Genomic DNA, 21,934 nt, shown 5'->3' with positions numbered 1-21,934 from the left:
CTGCTGGCCACGCTGTTCCTGAGCCAGCCCAGGATGCCATTGGCCTTCTTGGCCACCTGGGCACACTGCTGCCTCCTCTTCAGCTTCCTGGCAATCCAGACTCCCAGCTCCCTTTCTGCCACTCTGTGCCCAGCCTGGAGCTCCCCATGGGGTTGTTGTGGCCAAAGTGCAGGACCCGGCACTTGGAATGTTGAACCTCATCCCCTTGGGATCAGCCCAACTCTCCAGGCTGTCCAGGTCCCTCTGCAGAGCCCTCCTGTCTTCCAGCTGATCCACACTTCCCCCCAGCTTGGTGTCATCTGTGAATTTGCTGCTGATGGACTCAATCCCCTCATCTGAATGGGAGGCTGTGCTGCCCCACTTCGTGCTCCAAAGAAGTTTTTCCTCATCTGCCCTTGATGCTGAGCAAAAGTTCTTTGCCTGGGCTCTAGAACTAAACAGTGTTCCCTGGTGTTCCTGGGGACAGGGCCAGCAGGCAGGTTCTGCTGGATGGGGCTGTCAGAGTCTGCTACAGGGGGAGCAGGGAGAGCCTGGGAACCAAAGCTTGGATTTCCCCAGAACAAGAAATGTTTGCTCACCAACAGAGCACAGAGTGAGTGCTGTCATCTAGAAACTGCCTAAGGTCCCCTGGTATTTAGGGCTTCACTGAGTAGCCCAGATGAGGGAAGGGGATTATGTTCATTATATTTGCAGATGACATTGAGCTGGAAGAGCTGCAAAGTGTGCAGAATTCCAGATGGTCCTAACAAATCCAGCCAGCTAATTGGGAGCTGCAACTTTGTAAAAAAGGAGAGTAAATTAAGTGCACAAAAAATAGGTGAAAACCAGAATATTAGGTGGGTTTGGGTGATCAGAAAAGGATCTGCCTACGAATCACAAACTGTTCTGTGGCACAGCAATGTGGAAAAAGACAAAGGTGCTGAGGTGTAGGTACAGGCAGAGGCTGGGGGGGTTCATTCCTCCTGGGTCTGTTGGTTGGTGCAGTGCCCCAGGCTGAAGCTTCCACGCTGCTGGGCAGTGGACTTCAAAACCAGCACAGGCCAAGAGGAGAAACTTGACAGAAGATCAACAAAACCAGTTGTGAGTGGAAGAACTGGAGTCTCTGGAAGACTGAGATATTTCTGAGTGTCTGGCCTGTAGGAAGTGGGGTCATGGCAGTTTGCAGGGCTGCTTTGGAGAGGAAAAGGAATAATCTTTTTTCCAGATTAGGAAGTTTCACATTAGACCTGGTACAACACTTCACTGCTCCTTAAAAAAAAAAAAATCTACATGGAAGATTGGTGAAGCTGTCTGAGAGAACAAGTTTGGCAGTCAGCTGTCAGGAAGGATGTGGTGGTGGATCCTTGGAGGACTGGAGATGGGTTGGGTGATCCCTGGACAAACACTGCAAGCCTGTTCTGACCTGATTTCCCAAGGCAATGGAGTTGTGGAACTGCACTGCTGGGCTTTCAGTCTCATCATTAACTGCTTCACTTCTGAGGTCACTCTCAGCTCAGTTTGAGTGACATGGGGAATTCAAAGGCCTGAATTTCCTCGGAGTTTTGTAGGAGTCAGAGCCTTAGCAGAAAGGGAGAGCAGAATTCCCACCCTTGCTGCAGGGACAGTAATTCAGTATCAGTCCAGGTTTATCCAGAGGGTTCACCAGCACGTGTTAATCCCTGAGCCACTCGTGGCACACTTGACCCTCAGAAGCTCAAGGGATGGAGCCTGGCAGTGGGCATGAAGGGTGCCAGAGCTGGTGGGGGAGAGGATGGAGGAGCACAGGAAACAGGGTTACCAGAGACCTTTGGAGGGCTCTAATCCCATCCTGCTTGAGATGGGGCTGTTGCCAGTACCTGACCATGTTGGCTGTAGCTTTGTCTTCCTGAGTCTTAAAAAGCTTCAAGGGTGGAGATATCCCCTAGCTCCCTGGTGACCTTTCCTAGGGTTGTACCAGCTTTCCAGTGGGTTTGTGCCCCTTTGTCCTGGTATTTCATGATCTGAATCTTTCCAGGTGCAGCTTCTGTGTTTGTAATCCTTGGAACTGCTTCCAAATCAGTGTCATCTGCTGGCAGGTTGCCCTTAGGCTTCTCCTTACCAGGCTGAACAAGCCCAGCTCCTTCTACCCTTCCTTGTTTTTTGGAAAGCAGACACACCACAGTGCTGGAAACAAGTGGGTGGGATGTAACAAGGGGGAAAAATCACAGTGATGCAACATCAGAGCTGCTGCTGTCAGCTAGGGATGAGCTCTCCTTGCTACTTGAATTTTTCCTTCTTGTCTGTGTGCTGTTTGGTAATTTCAGTGATTTACTCTGTTTCCAGCAGGATCTTGGTCCCTTCCACTGAACAGTTTACATCCTGGAAGAGGCTGAGGAGATATTTAGGAGAGTGGGATCCAAACCCATTGCTTTGCTCTGGATTCTAACAAAGCTGCCCAGGAAAGACACGTGTCAATAGCTCACCCAGGGCTGAGCTGTGTTAGACCTTTAGTGGCTCCTGGTGTCTTAGGAACTTGGAACATTTTCAGAGCAGCAGTGATTTAAATCTGCCTGAACCAGTGCTGTCTGGGAGAGAAACAGGAGTGTCATTAGATGGGGCCAGCTTAGATACCAAAACCTGGGCCTTCAGGAGATGGTTGGACAGAGGAATGGGAATTTCACCTCCTCTGACCCCTTTAGGAGATGGTTGGACAGAGAAGTGGGAATTTCACCTCCTCTGCCCCATGCCTGGGTTGGATTCTGGTTCAGGTTGGAAGATGAAGTAAAGGGCAGGTCAGGGGGGGCATGGGGCAGTGCTGCTGCCCTGCTGGGGTTCCCTGCAGCTCATCCACCTCCTGCCCTCCCTGCTGGGGCTCAGGGAGGAGAAAGGAGCCTCACGGTGTCCCAGGCAGCAGAGGAGGGCTGGGCTAGCACATGTCTTAGGATTTACTCTCCCTTCTTGGGTCACTTGTAAGCTTCTGGGGCTTGTCCATCAAAGCCTGAATCCTGCAGGAGGGGATGTGTGTGTATGGGGAAGGGAGCTTATCTCTTCATTCCTCCTGCTGCACTAATCAGCAGAATAAGAGAGATTCTTTATCCCTGGGGAAGATTCTTCCTCCCTCCCTCTCCCTGACCATCATCTCTGAGTCAGATGGTTTCTCTTAACTGGTGCATGGGGCTGCACATGGGGTCCAGCTCTGGTTGGCAGTTAATAAATTTGTCTTTTCTGAGAACAGTTCAGAATGAAAGCAAATCATTCAACCCAGATTTGAGATTTGATGTTTATGAACAGGGTGGCCTTGGTGTTGCCCCATGTAGGCCCTGCAGGTGGTGCTGGGAGCTGGTGCTGTGGATGCTTCTGGAAGGTCCTGGCTCTTTCCCTGCTCTTTTTGATGACAGTCTGGACTCATCTGGTCACCTCTGGTTTTCTGAGTCCAGGTCTCTTGACCCTGAGCTTTCCCAATACACAATTTCTCAGCCCTCTGTGTCTGAGTGTAACTTGCTTACACATTTTGAAGAGCTGGATGTGAAGCCATCCAAGCTAAAATGTGGGATTTCTCCCATTTTTCCATGCCAGTTATTGCCCTAGGTTAGCAGAGCCGTGGAGAAAAGTTTTTGTGTTTATTATTTTTGTAGCTGCTGTCATGTTACTGCCTGATTCTAGCTGAACACTCAGGGCTTGTGCAGGAAAAACGTGCTGGCTATTTCCATGCAAAAAGCTGGGTTACAGAAGTTCACAGCACCAGATGGCTGGGCATGCTTAGAACACTGTGGATTATTAAAGGGCTGTTGTATTTTCCTCTTTCATCCTTTCTTTATTCCTCCTCCTCCTATCAACAAACTGATGCTGAGCACTTGGGGATCTGTCCTGCACGGACTTTAGCACGTTAGGGCTTTTCATTGGGAACTTTTTGTTCCAGCTCTTTTGAACTGCTGGGTTTTGATCATCTCTGCGACTGCCTGGGGGCTGAACGGGGCTCTGACTGTGCCACCCTCCTGCCTGGGTCACCAGGGGATGTCCCATGGTTGTTGTCCCCAGGCTGGTCCTTCTGAGTTGACACTTTCTGTCCATTGAAATCTGTGAGAACCCCCTAAATTAGATAAAACTGCTGCCTTAGTGGGAGTGAGTGAAAGATGCAATGTAGAGAATACTCGAGGACCTTCCATGAGTTTGGGTTTTAGGACTGCCTGCATGTCACTTCTCTACCATCAAAGAATTTTAAAGTGCAACTACTCTGGAATTAAGAGAAGATGGAGAGATGTGCTCTGCTCCAGCCCCATAGTATGTGTTAGACTGAGTAATTTCTGTGAGAAAAATGCCTTTGCTGTTCATATTCATGGTACCTGGGTGCCAACTGTGTCCAGATGGACTTTCTTGTTACAGTTTTTAGTGGTCCAGGTGTATTCCATGGGAGCAGAGACTTGAGCTGTGTATCAGGACAGAGATAATTCTGAGCAGTGACCTGGCCAGGGTGTCTGCAGCATGGACACAGCAGCTGCTGCAGGTCTGTGGGACAGGATGATACCTGTAATTAACATCCTGACCAAACTCCTTTGTGTTAAAAGTACTGCCTGCCCGGGTCAGAGGTGGTCACAGACTGGTTTGGGTTGGGAGGGACTTTAAAGCTCACCCAGTCCCAACCCCTGCATGGGCAGGGACACCTCCCACCAGCCCAGGTTGCTCCAAGCCCCATCCAACCTGGGCTTGGACACTGCCAGGGATGGGGCAGCCACAGCTTCCATGGGCAGCCTGGGCCAGGGGCTCAGCACCCTCACAGGGAAGATTTTTTTCCTCATGTCCAACCTCAATCTCCCCTCTTCAAGTTTCAAACCATTCTCCCTTATCCTCTCCCTCCACAGCCTCTGCTGCAGTGGGGCAAATCCTACCAAGGAAAGGTGGCTGCAAACCCCAGCAGAGAAGCTCCCAGGAGCTCCTGATTTGTCTCACTTGGGTTGCACAAACCAAGCTGCATCAGAAGGGGACTGAAGACAGGAGATGGCCTCCTGGTTTGCTGTGGCCCAGAAAGACAAGCTCAGGGCCCAAGAGGAAGGCAGTCCTTTGGTCCAAGCTGATGTGCTCAGCCCAGTCCATGCTGGCACAGGCTCATTCCCAGTACATTTATTTTTTGTCTTGTAAAGCTGTCCAGGAGCCATCTGATGGGTTTCTGCAGGTGATCCTGGTAGGAAGCCATGTGCAGCTTCTACTGAGTGTAGCACTCAGTCAGACTCCTCCTCAGAATCAGTGGGGCTGGGACACAGTCTTTGTCACCTAAAAGCCATCTTTTGCAGCTGTGATAACAGCTTTGCACTTCATGTTTTGTACAGACTGACTGGCAAGGGAAATTCAGGCTTTTTTGGCTGTCCCCCACCTTCCCTGTAACATCATCTTTAAAGCTGATGTCAGTTCTGCTAAAAACAACATGGAACTTGGGCAGGGGAGCAGAAATCTGTGGCTTTTTCCTTTAATGGGTACTGTCAAGACTTAGAGCAAAGCTTGAAAGTCAGATGCCTGGTTTTCCTTTTCTTTGTGCAGGGCTAAGCAGCAGAGCCCTCTGGGGCTTTGTACCTTCAGGGAAAACAAGGAGGAGTTTCAGTGTGTGTGCATGGAGCTCTGCCCCCCTGAGAGCTCTCAGATGGGCAGGGGGTTGGTGCCAGCCTGGAGGATGCTGCAGTCAGGCTCAGGGGCAGCTGTAAGAAGTGGATTTGGCTGAAGTTGGCCTGGTTGCCACCTCAGGCTTCACTTTCACTTGGCAATGAAAGCAGGAGGAGATTTGGTGCTTGGAGTGACCCTGTGGTCCTCCTGGGGTTATCCACAAAGGGGCAGGGTGCTGAAAGGTGTCACCTGGGCCTGGAGGAATGAAAGGGGATGTGCACTCTAGGGGGGAGAGAATTTTGCCAGTAACTCCAGCTCTTAGATTGATGATCATCCTTACAGCCCATCTTTCTTCCCCTTTTCCTGAGAGGCCTCTTGGATTCAGTTGTCAAATAGTTTAACTCTCCATGAAAGACACAAGTGAGGAGTGGATGTCTGCACAGCTCACCTCCAAGATCACAACTCACTAACTGCTGTTTTTTCTGTTTCAAGTCTCCTCACAGTCACCAGAGAAAGTTCAGCAATCTTCCTGCTTCCTGGGCATCTCCATGTGCCTCCTGGTAGCGGGAGAAGGTGGGATGTGGTGCTGGTGGGTTGTATTTTGCTGTAATTTCAGGATCCTTGGCAGTAATACTAGGGGGGTTTGCTAACTTCTGGAGTTGCAGACATTACTTTGCAGAGGGTCTGCAGTCCTCCAGCATGAGGGCCAGCACTTAACTCCTCTGTACCCAGCATCTGTCTCCTGGGAAACGAGGCTGGTGAAATGGGTGCTGCCCCAATGATCCCAGCCAGAGGACTTGGTTGCAGTTGTTTAAAAACTGGGAACCTGGAGGAGCTCTCTGCTGGTGTTCAGCAGGTGCTGCTGAGGTCCTGCTCAGGATATGGCTGCTCCACATTTTTTTTAAGATCTGTAGGAAGATCTTACCCTGCTTTCTGCTTTCCGAAGGGCTGCAGTCTGGCAGAAAGGCTGCCATGCAAGTTGTACTCAGACTGCTTGGCGTTTGAAATCAGTTTGTAGAGGAGCAGGGGTGCAAGGTGAACGTCTTACTGGTGACTTCTCTTCATTTTTGTGGCATTTTTCTGCCCCAAAAGAGGAGAATTTGTTGCAGCATTGCAGCAGTGAGATTAAAGGCAAGGTTATCTGGTGGGGTTTGGGTGCTGTGGTGTTTCATGGGACATTTTCCTTCCAAGTCCCTCTGTTGTTTTTCCTCAGAGAAGCAGAGGGGCAGAACCTTCTCTAGTGAGTGCACCTCGTGTCCTTGCACTGGTGCAAACACCTTCTTGGTGTTCACCAACCCCACCAGTGTCACCTTTCCTCACCTCTTACCCAAACTCTGCTGCTGCTGCCATGTGGTTGCAACCAGGAGGGTTCCCGGGGTGCTGCTAAGTGAAAGCTGCTGTTTTGCCAACTGCTGCAAGGTTTTGGGAGAGCAGATACATTTCTCCAGGGACTGGGGCTGAAAACTGATAAATTAATTCCACTCAGTGCTGCGTTCACTCAGTGTTTTTAAGGAAAAGGCTTCGGTGTAATCAAAGCAAAGATGCGAGTAGTGCAGCACAGGAAACCTCCAGCTGTGTAAACAGGTCAATAAACTGATTTGTGTTTGCTGATCAGAAGAAAATCTAATTGCAAGTACTCCATATTCAACATTTGTGGTGAAACTTGTGTAATTGGAATAATGAGAAATCCAATTTGGGCTTGTTTGGAGTTTATTCTTCTTCCTGTCTCATTAAACTGGCCTAGTGCTGGGCCACAGTTTCTAAGTCTTCAGACTGCTGTGTTCTTAATGGATTTCTTCACATAATTTGACATTATCATGTTCACTGTCTTGTATCATGACTTGAAATGATTGAAGCAACCTTGTTCCTGGTGCTCAGAGGCTCATTTCACCCACCAGAGTCTCCTGGGCTTTGTTGGGCAGCCAGCAGCTGAAGTCTGACTGCATCTGAGTGTCAGAATAGCTCTCAGGTTGCCTCAAGTTCCAGTTTCTGATGTCTGCAAGAGGAAATAATGCTTTCCTGCATGTCCTGAAGATGTAGTTCCAAGGAAAGTATTGTTGTGTCAGTACTCAGCTACTTTCCATTTGATTCCATCTCTTTGGATTTGGGTAAGGAGAGAGGGTGGACATCCTGGCATGTTGGTATCTCCACGAGGGACAATACTCAGGAAGGGCAAAGATTTTTGATGGACAGGACTAAATATCCCTGGAAATACAGTGTGGTTGGAGTTGTGTGAATGTGCTTTCACCACTGGAGAGGGACAAAAGCTGGTAGCAGTAATGAAGATGATAGTGAAGAGATCTTAGGAAGTTACTGCAGGGAGAGTAGAATTATCATGAGTATTTAATAGCAGTTTGGGCTGAAATTGGTAAATTGGAGGGATGTATTGTTAACTTATTGTATTGTATTGTTAACATTGTTTGGAGAATGGAAAAGGAGTCCTCCAGGAAGGAAATGGAACACGGTGAGCTCTGCTGAGAGGAGGACAAGGAGACAAGTGATGGGAAGTGACAATGAATTTGTGGTTTTAACCACAGGAATAGCTTAAGGAAGTCTAAAAAAAAAAGCCTCGGACAAAAAAAAAAAAGCCTTTTTTCAAAACGTTTTGCTAAACGTGGAAGCAAAACCTTGTGTGTTTAGCTGGGTTTCATTTGGATCTGTCCAGCTAAAGAGACAGCCCAGAAGGCTGGGAAATTGGGGAAAGAGGTTTAGAAGGAAGGGGCTGTGCTGACCTGCCAGTTCTGTGTGGTGAGACCCTGATGTTATATGAGAACCACAGGATGGTTTGAGTTGGGAGGGACCTTAAAGCTCATCCAGTCCCAACCCCCTGCATGGTCAGGGACACCTCCCACCAGCTCAGGTTGCTCCAAGCCCCATCCAGCTTGGACTTGGACACTGCCAGGGATGGGGCAGCCACAGCTTCCATGAACAACCTGGGCCAGGGGCTCAGCACCCTCAAATTAAAGAATTTCTTCCTCATGTCCAACCTCAATCTCCCCTTTCTCTCCAAGTTTTAACCCATTTCCCTTGTCCTCTCCCCACCCCCCCGTGTCCAAAGCCCTGGGGGCAGCTTCCTTGTAGCCCCTTCAGATATTGGAAGGTTGCTCTGAGCTCACCTGGGAGCCTCCTCTTCTCCAGGCTGAACAACCCCAATCCCTCAGCCTGGCTTCCCAGGGAGCTGCTCAGCCCTCTGAGCATTTCAGTGGCTCTGCTCTGGACACCTTCCAGGAGCTCTGTGTCCTTCTGCTCTTGGGGACTCCAGAACTGAACCCAGCACTGCAGGGGGGGTCTGAGCAGAGCAGAGCAGAGCAGAGCAGAGCAGAGCAGAGCAGAGGGGGAGAATCCCCTCCCCTGACCACTCTCTGTGCTCCTGGTGATGCCCCCAGGACATGGTTGGTTTCTGGGCTGAGCACACACTGACAGCTCATGCTGAGCTTCTGCTCCACCACCACCCCCAAGCCCTTCTCCTCAGGGCTGCCCTCAATCCTTTCTCCTCCTAAGATGGATCTGGGCATGGGATTGCCTCAGCCCAGCTGCAGAACCTTGCACTTGGCCTTGCTGAACTTGGTGCAGTTTGCACAAGTCCATTTCTCCAGCCTGCCCAGCTCCCTCTGGATCCAGCCCTTCCCTATAAGACTGCACATACCAATCCCTGCCAGTTGATTCCCTTATCCAAAGTCAGGCAGGAAATCTACAGGCTTGAAATGCCATTTATATCTGTCCATAACTTTTTGGTTCTCTTGTTCTAAATGCCCTGAGCTCTTCAGGGGTCCATAGTTGTGGTCTGTTCAGTTGCAGATGGAGCCTTTATGGTGGGTTTTGCTGCCTTTGAAAGGGTCTTTTACTGTTTTATATACCCTCTTTATAAATGAACAGGTTAATGAGTCTCTGATGAAAGATTGTCCCTTTTCTGGTCTAACAAGTACCTGGTTTTTTTCTTACCATTCATTGTCAAGATGTGTTTCACCAGCTAAGAAAAAGTCATTTAATGGCAGGTCATGATAAAGTAGTTCTAGTTGGAAATAGTACACAGAAAGGCTTGAAATTTAAGACTTTATATATCTGTGTAGTTGGGGTGACCCTGATTTTTACAGTATCTGGGTTCTTCTTCACCAAACAAACAGCATTATTTCATTATTTCAAGCTTGTTTATTTAAAACGAGCATTTTGTAAAGTATTTCCTTCTTGTTTCCTTTGCAAGCATTCCTGAAGATTCCTTACAGCTAACATTTATATGTATATTTAGTATGTCTTATGGGGTGGTTTCCAGCCAGGCTGAGTTAGGACCTCCTGATTTAACCAGCAGGAGCATCTCATGGATTTCCAGGTGGGAATGAGGCTGAGTGCCGTGGCAGAACTTTCTCCCTGGTCCTGGTGCCAGGATTGCTCCCTGGATGTGTGCCTTGAGGTGAAGGCTCAAGAGAGAACCAGGGCTCTGGTGTCAGGATGTGTCCTCTCTGATCAGGGGTGTCCACGCAGCAAAGGCTTCACTGGGGGTGGAGGGAGCTGGGCACGTCCACGTGGATGTGTCAGGGATGAGTCCACGGGAGGATCTGGTACCAGATGGACCAGGGAGGTCCCAGCCATCTGCTGGAGAGATGGTTTGGGTCTGGGGCTTGGTGTGTGTAGGACCTTGGGAAGGCTGAGATCCCAGCTGTGTTCCTGGGCAGGCTGCAGGGATCCACACCACGTCCACAGAGGTGCAGATGTTCCCCAAAAACTGAGCCTCTTGGCTTGGTGCTGGCTCCTTCTCCTCAGGCAGAGAATCCTTGGTTACAGCTTGGAAGATGCCGGAGGATGAAGGAGAGGATGGGAGGAGTGGAAAAAAGCCCTCAAAGGGCCTTTGATGTGCTCCCAGTTAGGCTGCAGGGATCCACACCACATCCACAGAGGTGCAGATGTTCCCCAAAAACTGAGCCTCTTGGCTTGGTGCTGGCTCCTTCTCCTCGGGCAGAGGATCCTTGGTTACAGCTTGGACGATGTGAGAGGATGAAGGAGAGGACGGGAGGAGTGGGAAAAAGCCCTCAAAGGGCCTTTGATGTGCTCCCAGTTAGGCTGCAGGGATCCACACCACATCCACGGAGGTGCAGATGTTCCCCAAAACTGAGCCTCTTGGCTTGGTGCTGGCTCCTTCTCCTCAGGCAGAGGATCCTTGGTTACAGCTTGGAAGATGTGAGAGGATGAAGGAGAGGATGGGAGGAGTGGAAAAAAGCCCTCAAAGGGCCTTTGATGTGCTCCCAGTTAGGCTGCAGGGATCCACACCACATCCACAGAGGTGCAGATGTTCCCAAAAACCGAGCCTCTTGGCTTGGTGCTGGCTCCTTCTCCTCGGGCAGAGGATCCTTGGTTACAGCTTGGAAGATGCTGGAGGATGAAGGAGAGGACGGGAGGAGTGGAAAAAAGCCCCCAGAGGGCCTTTTTGGGGCCGGAGGAGTTAATAAATCAGCAGAGCTGTGCTGGGATGTCTCACCCTAAGGATCTGTTTTGTCTTTCAGCCCTGGCCCAGCGTCTCCAACCTGGCCAAGGACTTCATCGACCGCCTGCTGACCGTGGACCCCGGGGCGAGGATGACGGCGCTGCAGGCCCTGAAGCACCCCTGGGTGGTCAGCATGGCCGCCTCCTCCTCCATGAAGAACCTGCACCGCTCCATCTCCCAGAACCTCCTCAAGAGGGCCTCCTCCCGCTGCCAGAGCACCAAATCCGCCCAATCCACCCGCTCCAGCCGCTCCACCAAATCCAACAAATCCCGGCGGGTGCGGGAGCGGGAGCTGCGGGAGCTCAACCTGCGGTACCAGCAGCACTACACGGGCTGAGCGGGCCGGGCCGGGCCGGGCCACCTCCTCCTTCCCTGCTCCCCCGGGATGCAGCCCCCTCACTGCACCTCACCCCGGAGCAGCAGCAGCCGTGTTCCTCCCTCCATCCCTCCATCCATCCCTCCTTCCGTCCATCCCTCCGGGTGTCCCCTGCCCGTGGGGGGAAGGGGAAGGACGTGGGGTCTGGGGAGGCCTCGTGGGCTCGGAGGGAGCCCTGAGGAATGCAGAGATTCAGGAGCCAGGTGGGGAGAAGAGCTCTGTCTGCAGCCCAGGAGCGTGGTTGTTCACAGCTATTTATTAATTCCCGAGCGTTCAGTTTCCCCCACTTGAATGCAGAAGGAAAAAAAAAAAAAAAACCCAAGAAGGAAAAGAAATCCCTTTTTGTGTTTGTACACACGGGTCTGTGTGTGTGCAGACACTCGGGGTGTTTATAGGGGTTGGAAAATTAGGTGTGCACCGATTTTGAGCTGGTTAATCAGGCTCTGTGGTGTCTGTGCCTTGAAGCTGGTCTGAGTCCCATGCAGGCAGAAGCAGGAGAGCTCTGACTCCCCAGGTGCTGCCTCACCAGCAGCTCCTGCTCCCAGCAGGGCACTGAGGAGATGCAGACACCAGAGTTCTGTCAGGGCCTGGGAAGCTGGGAGCCATTCCCAGAGCTGCCACCCACCTCCTGACCTCCAGGATGTGCCAGAGCTGAGCTGCAGGCTGGAACCTGGCTCTGGTTCCTTGATCCAGGCTGGGATCCTTGATCCTGGAGGGCCTGGGAAGAGGGTCATGGTCCTGTGGGAGATGGATGGGATGCAGAGAGATGGTGTCTTTGGCAGGGCAGATTTTTCTTGGGTGTTCCTTGTTGTCTCCCTTGAATTATCCTTCTGCTATTTGCAGTTATTCCAGTGTCTACTGTGCAGGGTTTTTTTTCTCTTGCTGGGCTGCAGCCCTGTGTCATGTCTGTGCCCCTCAGCCCAGCATTACCAACCATGTCATTTAACCAAAACTTTGTTGGTTCCAGGACTGCACCTTAGAGCAGTTCAATGTCACTTTTTTTCCTAGCAGGAAAAAGCTGCTTTGTGGGTTTCTTTCTGCTGGATGGGTGATGCAGGAGCCTTTTGGGGAAGGTGGGTGCTGGAGAGAGCTGAGCCAAGGCCTTTCCACCCAGGATTTGTTAATGCCTGTGCCACTGTGGTTCAGTGCCAGCAAGGTTTGGAAGTGGTCAGGCCCCTCTCTAGGGAGCTCTGGCTCCACTGGCCACAGCCCCTCCTGCTACAGCAGGAGAAGACTTAAATTCCCTGTGCAAAGGGAAAAAAGGGAGTTTTTTGGGATGTGCTTCCCACCCCAAAGCCAGGATGGGCCATAACCACTGTGAGCACATCTCCATGTGCCCAAGCTCATGGTGGGGAATGCAGGGGAGGAGGCCTGAGGACAGGTAGGATGTGTAGCTGAGGTCAATACTAAATCCTTTGCCTGGTTTTGCATCTTATTTGGAAAACTCTGAGTCCTTTGCAGGCTGCCCTCTCTCTGAGGGGCCATCCTACCATATCCCACACAGTCTTCCTTCCATCAGCAGTAACACATACCAGAGAATTACCAAAGATTGTTTTTTTCAGCTCTGTGGACTGCAAAAAAAGAAAAAGTTTCTTCAGTGTCTTTTACCTTCACCTTCTCACTTAGTGTTTCCCTAGTTCATTACCCAGAACTATGTGTGAACATCTCTGAACTATATGGCAGGATTTCTGACTAAAGAGGCAGCTCAGTGCCCCTCCTGTTACTGCAAACAGCTCTCCCAAAGCAGGAATTATTCCTCAGTGACTTGAGCTGGCAATGGTTCTTCCTCTGTGGGCTGAGGGACAGTAGGATGCTCTCTCAGAGGGCTTTGGGGTCTGAGCCATCACTCTTAAGAGCCTTCTGCTTGGTCAGAGTGTCCCACCCAGCCCCTGGGATCTCTTTGCCCTCCTGGGTGCTTTCATAGCCCTCCCCAGATTATTTTCCATGTTTATCCTTAAAATAGGTATTTTGCTGATGGGCTGAGCCAGGGCTTTTAGGGCCTGGCACTCTTCAGGCACTCCTGGGCACACCACCAGCTCAGACACTGGGCAGATCCTTTGGGCTTTCCCTCCTGGAGGGGGATGGAGGTGGGCAGAAGGTTGGGATGTTGGGCTCTGCTCTGACCAAGCTTGGTTCTCAGCCTTCACAAAGCAGAACAAGAATCTTCTCACCTGTGATGATTTTTACTTTCTTGCTCTTTTCGGTGATTTTGGGTTCTCACTAACAAAACTGAGTAGTTTGCAGGGTGTTGCTAGGTAGGTTCCTGGCACTGGAAGTTTTCTGTGGTGACACCCTGGGGCCTGGAGGTGAGGTGGGAGAAGGGAGGATCCTTCAGACACCTGAGCAGTGCAGGATAAGTGCAATCTGCCTCTGCTGGGGGGAGATGTGCTCCTCAGGCATTGCACCAGGGAGCAATCAGCCCAGCCCATAAGGTGCTCTGGCTTTGCTGGGAAAAAAACCCTCTAATTCTCCTCTGAAATACAGTGTTTTCGTGGAGAAATCAAGGTGAACAAGGGGAATATCCTAATGGATTTTCTTCCCATCTCTTGATTACGAAACACTTGGCTCAATCCCTCTTCACATTCTAAAATTCAATATTTTCAGGAATTCTTGTACCCAGCCAGTAGCACATGTGGGCAGAGGGGAGACTCCCAGAGCTCCATCCAAGCCTCCTGGTGATCTGTTTTCCTTCTGTCTTAAAAACTCTGATGGTCCAAAGGTTGCATTGCAAGGCCCAGCTCCAGAACAATTCCTGGGGTGCTTTATCCTTGCAGTTGTGGCACATTTCCAGCTGGATCTGAAGGGGGGCAGTCAGTGTGCTGTAATTTTGAGCAGGAATTCAGGTGCCTTCAGTCTCTGCAAAGCTCTTTACTGTGAATTGCCTCCCTCATCTGCCTCTGTGTATATTCCTCAGAAGCATCTCAGCTCTTCATTCACCTGAAGTCTCAGGAGTTTACACTTTTCAGGAGTGCCTTATTTGAGGATTTGGGAAGGAAAAATCTCTCAGAAATGTGTTTTTTTTCTTTTTCTTCTCTTCCGTTCAACTTTTTCTTAAAATTTCTTTCTTTGGCTTTTTAACAGTGGTTCTTAGCCTGGCTGGAGGTGTTTTTTAGAAGAATTTAGAAGAGTTCCTCTGGTGCTGAATGAGCGCTGGAACAGATGCACCTCCCAAGGAGCTGCTGCATGAGCTGGGCTGCCAACCTCCAGGTGCTTTGTTTTCCTGGCCTTTTGTTCATCCCATGGCGATGGAGCTGGGATGACCTCTAGTGGCAGTTTAATGTCTCCCTGTCCCAGCCCTCTCCGGGTTTCCTTCCCCAAGGTCCTGCCTGGGATGATCTTACCCAGAGGAATCTGGGTCTGGGGTGCTGCGTGCTGCTCCAGGACCCCCCCCTGCAGTGCTCCCCAGCTTTCCCAGCCTTGGCACCGTTTCCTCCTCCACTGACCCCAAAAAGCAGCTTTTTAGCCCAAGTCCACGGGCACCCACTGGAAGGCACCTTCAGTGCTGGGGAAAAGCCATGGGTGGTGCCTTCAGGGGGTCCTCAGCAGCACCTTGCCTCGGGGAGACAGCTCAGGGGGGACACTGGGAGAAAGTGAAGCCCAAAGATGCTGAGGCTGGAACCAGTAGGTCTGGGACTTTCTCCCATCATGAGACTCAGTGGGGCAGCTCAGGGGGGGGGTTGCTTCCCAGCATCTTCTGCTTCAGGGAAAAGCAGATCTGAGGAGGAGAGGAAATTAGGGTTGTTTGTCTTTTGGAACTTAGCTGTACTGTGTAAAACAATCCCATGGCTTTGTCCTGGGAGTTGAGTGCTCTCCTGGGGGAGAGGATTATGGCTTCCAAGTGTGTGGCCTTTGGTTTTGGTTTTTTTTTTTAGGGGGGGTTATTGGAAATGACTGTGAAAAGGTCTTCCAGAAATACCACTAGGTGGCCTACAGACCTGTTAAGCTGTGCATCCAGATCGTTTGAGTGCATAATATATTTTTCTATGCATTTTCCTAAAGCAGCAGTTACCTGTCCATGTTTGTCCATTTACTTCTCACCCTTCTCAGGCTTCTAAAAAATTTCCATGTGCCAACCCAGTGGTGGTAGAAACTCCCCTTCCTTCAGCCCAGAATAGATCTGTGCTATTTAACACCAAGATGGTGATAGCATCTGGATGCTCCTGCCAGTTCCTGGTCTGCATTGTTCTTGGAAGGGCCCAGCCCCACTTGAGGGACAGCTTTACAGCCCCCTGAGGAGAGCCAGCCCAGACAGAAGGGCTCTGAGCCATTGACTTTGGGTGTAGAAAGCAGCTGTGGTGTTGGGCCCAGGGATGGGTTTGCTTTGGAAATGATAATCCTTCAAATTCTTTGGAACTGGGATCTTTTCTTCTGCTAGGTCAGGTATTTTCTGCCCTGGTAATTTGTGTTCTTTCCCATACCCTGCTCCATTTCTCAGCCAGGTTTTCCTACCTGGGTGTCTCCAGTCACCTTCTGTGGAATGCACAAACTGGAATAGGAGCCCTGGTGAGTCCTGGAGCCAGGTAAAATCATCTGTGGTGCCTTTCAGGTGGGAGGAGGCTCCCTCTGAGGACCCCAGAGTGCAGGCTTAGCTCAGGATGAGCTGGTACAGCACAGGACAGGTAGTGCAGGGCTGCTGCAGGCCTCTGATCAGGCTGTGTGTGGCACCACGTTCCTGGGCAAGGTGATGGTTGTAAGAATTTGGAGGGCTTGAGGCAGGGTAAATCAAATTCTCAATCGTTTGACTCAATTTGGTTTTCTAAAGGATGCAAAGAAAGGCAGAGATTGGGATCAGACCCTCTGGAGGAGTCACAATCTCTGGCAGCAGTGTGAGCCCTGAGGTTGGCAGGAAGGTGGTTGTGTCCCAGCCTCCCACCAGCTCAGCTTCCTCCTGGTAAATACCCCAAGTGCCTGTGCTGCTCAGTGCTGGACTCCCAGCTTCAGGTTGCCCACACCACCCTCAGAAAGGTTTTTGGTGCTTTTTTCCTAACCACTCAGTCTCCTCTCCCAGCCTGAATGAAACACACACCTCGTGGGTGCTGGGAGGCAGGTGCTGGGCTCTCAGCTCTGCCTCGCTCTGCCCTAAATTTGTGAAAAAAAAAATCATCAATGTGAAGCAGCAGGGATCTGTGGTGGTGGTGGTGGTGGTGGCATCACGGGGCTTGGTGCCTTCCACCCTGGCTGTCCCTGTGGTGCAGGGGGCTCTGCCAGCCTGGTGACACTTTTTCCTTCTCCCACTGTCCCCCCCGTGTGGCCTTACTGTAGATCCCTGCTGTGTGACGGGCTGCAGGTGGTGTTGCTCTGTGTTTGTCTGCTGAACGTGGAGGGGATCCCAGCCCCAGCCAGGTGTGTCAGAGACCAGCAGCCTCCTGCAGGGACACCCAGATGCTGGGAAGTTTTCCTGTTGCCTTTCACTCCGGAAAGACACCTCCTGGAACCGGCAGCTCTTCCGGCCTTTGCTGTTATTTTTAGGCACCAAATTTCCTCTTCTGGGTTGGAACAGCTTTGGGATTAACTCCGGTCACGTCCTGTTCAGCTTTTGAGGAGGATCCAGTTCTGTGACTTGCCTTTTGAGTCCTGTTTTGAGACTGAGGACTGCCTCACCCGACGAGGTCTGAACCATTGTAATTAGTCTGTAACGTTTCATTAAGAGTGTACAGAATTATTTATTTTGTGTACTCGGTCTGCTAAACATGGAACTGTACTCTGTGCACCCCCTCTCCCTGCTGTCCTTCCTCCTGGCTCGTGGATCTGCAGGTGGGCTGAGAGCTGCCAGGCTCTGGTGCCTGAGGGATGAAGGGCCCTGACCCTGTGGGAAGTGTTCTCCAAGCACAGCCCAAGGTACCAAAGCTCCCACAGAAGGGTCTCCTGGTTTCTTGGATGCAGCTCCCAGCCCTTGTGCAGAGCTGGGGATGCTCTGGGGGAGGGTGGGGTTGGGCACCTGCTGGGAGGCAGGGTTCAGATCTTCAACAGGGGCACTATGGGACATTTAATTTGCTTTTCTTTGGCTGCAAGGTGGGAAATGGCCAGAGAAATGCCCTGGGTTGCCCACAGCAACTCATCACCTCTCTGTTCTCCCTCTGGGCAGCTTGTATGGGTGAGCAGGAAGCCTATGGTATGGATAATGCCCACTTCTTTGGACCCTCATCCTCCTGGGAAGGAGCTGAGGTTGCAGGGGCCAGGGGCTCATCCCAGCAGTGACAGTGACCTGAACACACAGAGCAGGTGACCCACAGTGCTGCAGTTGCTTGGAGCTCCATGTGGCCACCAGTTTCTTTTGCCCCTGTGGCCCATCCCCATATCTCTGACTTCCAACTGATCACTTTAAGGTCACTTAGGGGCTAAGCAAAGCTAAAAAAAGAGCGTGCTGCTTTCAGGAGATGGGTCTTATTTCAGCTATGACAGAGCAAAAGCACACACCAAATGTCATGGCCAACCAGTGGGACTGGTGTGTGCCCAGTACAGCTCCTGCCTCTGGCTGTAGGGGACATTTGCAAGGACCCAGTCCCCATGTCCTTCCCCCAGTGTCCCACGTGAGGCTTTCAGAGGCACAGGAGCCCAAGCCAGCAGCTTCATGGCTTTCTGTGCAAGCCCCTGTTGCCCCTCTCCAGTTTGCTCCTGCTCCCTGCAGAGCACACCACTAAATGAAGACATTTTATCCAACCAAACTAAAGCTTATTAGCCCCGGGCTGTATTTGAGAAGCTTTTTGGGTTTTAAGCTCAGGTGTGTGGGGCAGCCCATCCATTCACAATCTAGAAGCTTTTCTCTGGGTAGCACTGCTCTTCTTCTGGGGCTGCTTGGCAGCAGAGGGATCACAGCACCTGGGGGCTGTGATTCCTGCAGCAAAGGTTTTCTGTTGCACTCACATCACTGAGGTACTAAAAAAAAAACCCCACCCCTCCTGTTGGGACAGTCTGATCCTGCTCCTCTCCATGGTGTCCTCATGAGCAGCTCTATTTGGAGCTGCCAGGGACCAGATTTTAATTTATTGACCATGTTTGAACACAGGACTTGTGTTGTTTGCATCTGCTGATGTCTCAAGAAGCTGTTTGGGTGAAAACGCTGCTCTCTTCTGGAAACCTGTCACCTGGCCTTGAGTTTTGTTTTCAGCTTCCAATTTTCCTTTGGGGTGGCCTTGAGTTTCCCACATGTCACCTGGCAAACCTCTCCCTGTGAAGCAGCATGCTCTTCTCCAGCTGCCCCCCTTCCACCTTCCTGAAGAGCTGGAGCTGCTGTTGGCTTTTCTCCCCTTCAGCCCCGTGTTCCCAGGCCACCCCACAACTTCAGGTAGGGATCTTCTAAGACCCCGTGTGCCCTCCAGCACCCACCCTCCCTTGCAAGCCAAGAAGTGCTGAGCCCAGTGAGCTGCAGCTCCCCAGTCCCTTCCCTCATGGGACTGGTTTCTGGGGACCCTGTGGACCTGGTCAGTGGAGGGACCATTGCAGGTGACTTCCCCCAGGTGTAGATCCATGTGTTGGAACACCCCTGAGCAGCCCTGGAGCTGCATCCAGCCCCGCTGCCCCTCTGCTGGGCATCATCTCCTGCCTTCCCCAGGAGTCCCCCTGGCACCTCGAGGAGGTGCTGGGTTCCAGGAGAGGAGCACCCCAACACCGGGTGCCCCTGGCTTCCCCCCGGAGCCTCCCACCCCTGCCTGCATCTCCAGAAGGAGGGAAGGATCCAGAGGCAGCGCTGGGCATCAGCAAACGCTGGCACTTTATTCCCAGGTTTGTGCTTTGCTTCCAGGTCAGCCCCTCTGGCTCTGCCTGGCAGAGGGATCCCTCTGGCACCACCTCTATCCCTGGGAAACCACGGAGTTGATCCAGTTGCGGAACTGGCTGACCCGGGTGTAGATGGCCGGGGCCTGCACGTCGCAGTTGCTGTTTCCCCAGGAGACGATGCCGATCAAGGTCCAGCCATTCTCACTCTGGTATATCAGGGGCCCACCAGAGTCACCCTGCGTGGGGAGAAGACACCTCCTCTTTTTAGTGTTCCCAACACCTGCTCCCGACCACTCCCCACCACCTCTGGACACAGCCCGGTGCTGAAGGTTGAACCTCTGGCTCCGTGGATGGGGGACACCCCCCCCGTGTCCCCCTCTCCACAGCACAGCAGGAGCTCAGGTCCCTACCTGGCAGGAGGAGGCTCCGACCCCCCCGGCACAGAGCATGGAGTTGGTGATCCGGTTGCCCCAGTACTGCTTGCACTGGTTCTGGGAGATCAAGGGCACGACCACCTGCTGCAGCCGGGATGCCAAGGCTTGGGCTGGGGAAAAGAAGCACAAATCATCACCCCGGGCTTGGAGGGTGTCCCGGGGCCTTCGGGAGCAGGTAGGTACCCTGAGCAAGCTGCTGTGATGATCCCAAATATCTGGTGGCTGCTGTGCAAAGCACTCTCCCTCCCTGTGCCACCCCCAGCTGGGATCATCTTGTGGAAGCAGCAAGGGCGGGCGGGTGTCCCAGCACAGCCAGAGAATCCCAGACTGGTGTGGGCAGAGTTACACCCTGACAGCAGGAAAGCCGTCAAGCTCCTGTAGCTCCCCCTTCACATCCCTTCCCCCTCATCCCGTCCCTCCAGGCCCTTGTCCAAAGCCCCTCCCCAGCTTTCCTGTAGCCCCTTCAGGCACTGGAAGTTGCTCTGAGGTTTCCCTGGAGCCTTCTCCAGGCTGAACACCCCCAACTCTCTCAGCCTGGCCCCACAGCAGAGGTGCTGCAGCCCTTGGGGCATCCCTGTGGGTCACCCCCTTGCTCATACCCGCGGTCACCCCCTCTCTCCACGGGGTGTCACCTCCCCCCCCAATGTCCCCCGTAGCCCCCCGTGAGGGGCAGTGGTGCCTCAGAGCAGACGCACAGTTGGGGTTGGTGCGTCCCCAGCCGGTGGTGACACACTGGAGGTTGGCGGGAGGCACCATGTTGGCGGGGGGCAGGCAGACGGGGGAGACACGTGGGCCCAGCTGGGCGGGCGAGGAGAGCCTCAGCAGGGTGATGTCGTTGACCATGGTGTTGGGGTTCCAGTTGGGGTGGGTGATGGCCTGACAAAAAAAACACCCTGAGGCTCCGTCCCTTGCCCTCCAGGAGCAGAGCTGCGGCCCCGGCCCTCGGCTGCAGCCATCTTGGCCCGGCTCACCCTGGCCACGGTCTTCACTTGCACGGGCTCCGAGCTGGAGCGGAGGTCGTATTCCCCGAGGACGACAATGTGGGCACTGGGGCTGCAAGAGGTAAAAGGGGTCAGGGGGGTGCCAGCGGCACCAGGGGCTGCCACAAGGCCAAGGGAGGCTGCTCTGGGGACAGCGGGGTGGCCGCCGGGTTCCCCGGGTGCCGGTTTTTGGGTGGTGCTCAGGAATACCCAGGGCACCCCGAGCCCCTGCCCTGGGTGGGTGGCACCAAGCCCGTGGGCATCACTCCTCACTTGAACTGGCAGTGGGCAGCAGTGACGACCCAGTACTGACTGATGAGGGAACCTCCACAGAAGTGGGATCCTGCACGGCTCTGGGGAGGAAGGAGGGAGGGAGGAAGAGCTGGGGCTGAGCAGGCTGAGCTCTGCCGGGGCCAGGGGGCAGACAGAGGGTGTTATGACCCTCTCCATGCCTTCCTAGCACCCGTCTCGCTGTGCCACAGCCAGGTGTAGGGCAAGGGGAGGGGGCTGTACCTGCAGGGACACCTGCCAGGGCCAGGAGCCGGGCACCGCGCTCTCCCCATTCACAATGCGCTCACCGGATCGCACGGAGGGGCTGAAGGTGGGCACCCCACAGCCTGCCCGGGGGCAGAAGAAGGGCACGAGGGTGACCCCCAAAGCTCAGGGCTGCCAGCACCAGGGGGACTGTGTCACTGTCCCTCAGGCACCCCGGTCCTGCTGCACCCCTGGGCAGGGATTCATCCCCAGAGGATGCTGAGCATGTGGATGGATCCCTCCTTACCTGAGACGGTGCTGGCGAGGGCCAGGCAGGCAACGACCCACAGGAATGCCATCCTGAGATGGTGTGGCTCTGTCCCCCTTGGCCACCAGCTTTATAGCACCCAGGAGCTGTGTGGCTCGTAGCCAGGCAGGGCAAGGTCCCCCTGGGACCTTCTGCCAGCTGTGGACAGCAGTGACAAACCAAACCTGGCACCTACCTTGCCCGAAGCGAGAGGGGACGTGGGACCATACTGCCCAAAGCCACCCTGGGCTGTGTCAGTTCTCACTGCAGCCTCTGGAGCTGGAGGGGGAGAGCCCCACAGGGCTGTGATTTGGGGCCCCTCGTGGGCACAGCACTGGGGTCACAGGGCTGGCATGGGTGGGAAAGTCACCCCATCCCCAGGACTGTTTCAAATCTGTTGGCACCAGGGCTTTGGCCATGAAGCCCTGGGGCCACGCTGGTCCCAGCTGGACCTTCTCAGGGCCATTGGGCTGCAGTCCTGGGCAGGTGAGTAGGTCCCAGGACCAGGTGCTGAAGGCAGTTGCCTTCCCAGGCAGGTGGGAGCCATGGCCAGCGTGGGTGAGCACACCACAAGCCCCAGGAGGACAGCAGCCACCTCCCTGAGCTGAGGGTGACCCCTCC

General features: G+C 53.1%; 3 protein-coding genes across 3 annotated transcripts in view; 2 read left to right on the top strand and 1 right to left on the bottom strand.

The window, feature by feature from the left end:
* Window positions 1-9,905, top strand: part of THAP11 (THAP domain containing 11) — a 123,723-nt gene extending 113,818 nt beyond the window's left edge. Inside the window, exon 2 of the transcript XR_011728545.1 lies at window positions 9,895-9,905. The gene's annotated coding sequence lies outside the window, so the exon portion shown is untranslated. The remainder of the gene's footprint in view (window positions 1-9,894) is intronic.
* PSKH1 (protein serine kinase H1) overlaps window positions 1-17,112 on the top strand; it is a 39,056-nt gene extending 21,944 nt beyond the window's left edge. The window contains exon 4 of the mRNA XM_071757247.1: window positions 11,046-17,112. Within this exon, the coding sequence (XP_071613348.1) occupies window positions 11,046-11,363 (318 nt within the window). The 3' untranslated portion in view covers window positions 11,364-17,112. The remainder of the gene's footprint in view (window positions 1-11,045) is intronic.
* Window positions 17,113-19,090: 1,978 nt separating this feature from the next.
* CTRL (chymotrypsin like) lies at window positions 19,091-21,414 on the bottom strand. Its single transcript, XM_071757249.1, has 7 exons — window positions 21,314-21,414; window positions 21,046-21,149; window positions 20,806-20,885; window positions 20,524-20,605; window positions 20,248-20,428; window positions 19,529-19,662; window positions 19,091-19,354 (listed from the first exon to the last, which is right to left on the bottom strand). The coding sequence occupies exons 1-7, from the start codon at window positions 21,363-21,365 to the stop codon at window positions 19,193-19,195; spliced, it is 795 nt and encodes a 264-aa protein (XP_071613350.1). The 5' UTR covers window positions 21,366-21,414; the 3' UTR covers window positions 19,091-19,192.
* Window positions 21,415-21,934: the final 520 nt, after the last annotated feature.

The sequence above is a fragment of the Heliangelus exortis genome, chromosome 13 (genome assembly GCF_036169615.1).
Source record: "Heliangelus exortis chromosome 13, bHelExo1.hap1, whole genome shotgun sequence".
NCBI classification, from domain to species: domain Eukaryota; kingdom Metazoa; phylum Chordata; class Aves; order Apodiformes; family Trochilidae; genus Heliangelus; species Heliangelus exortis.
This window is presented reverse-complemented; position numbering and strand designations above follow the sequence as displayed.

What these genes read in the sequence shown, in the direction of transcription:
- CTRL (XM_071757249.1), bottom strand. Translation starts at nt 21,365, where the DNA reads ATGGCATTCCTGTGGGTCGTTGCCTGCCTGGCCCTCGCCAGCACCGTC. An exon ending in GCTGCCCACTGCCAGTTCAA is followed by an intron (nt 20,606 to 20,805) that starts GTGAGGAGTGAT and finishes TACCTCTTGCAG; the next exon opens with CCCCAGTGCCCACATTGTCG. An exon ending in GGGACGCACCAACCCCAACT is followed by an intron (nt 19,663 to 20,247) that starts GTGCGTCTGCTC and finishes TCTTTTCCCCAG; the next exon opens with CCCAAGCCTTGGCATCCCGG.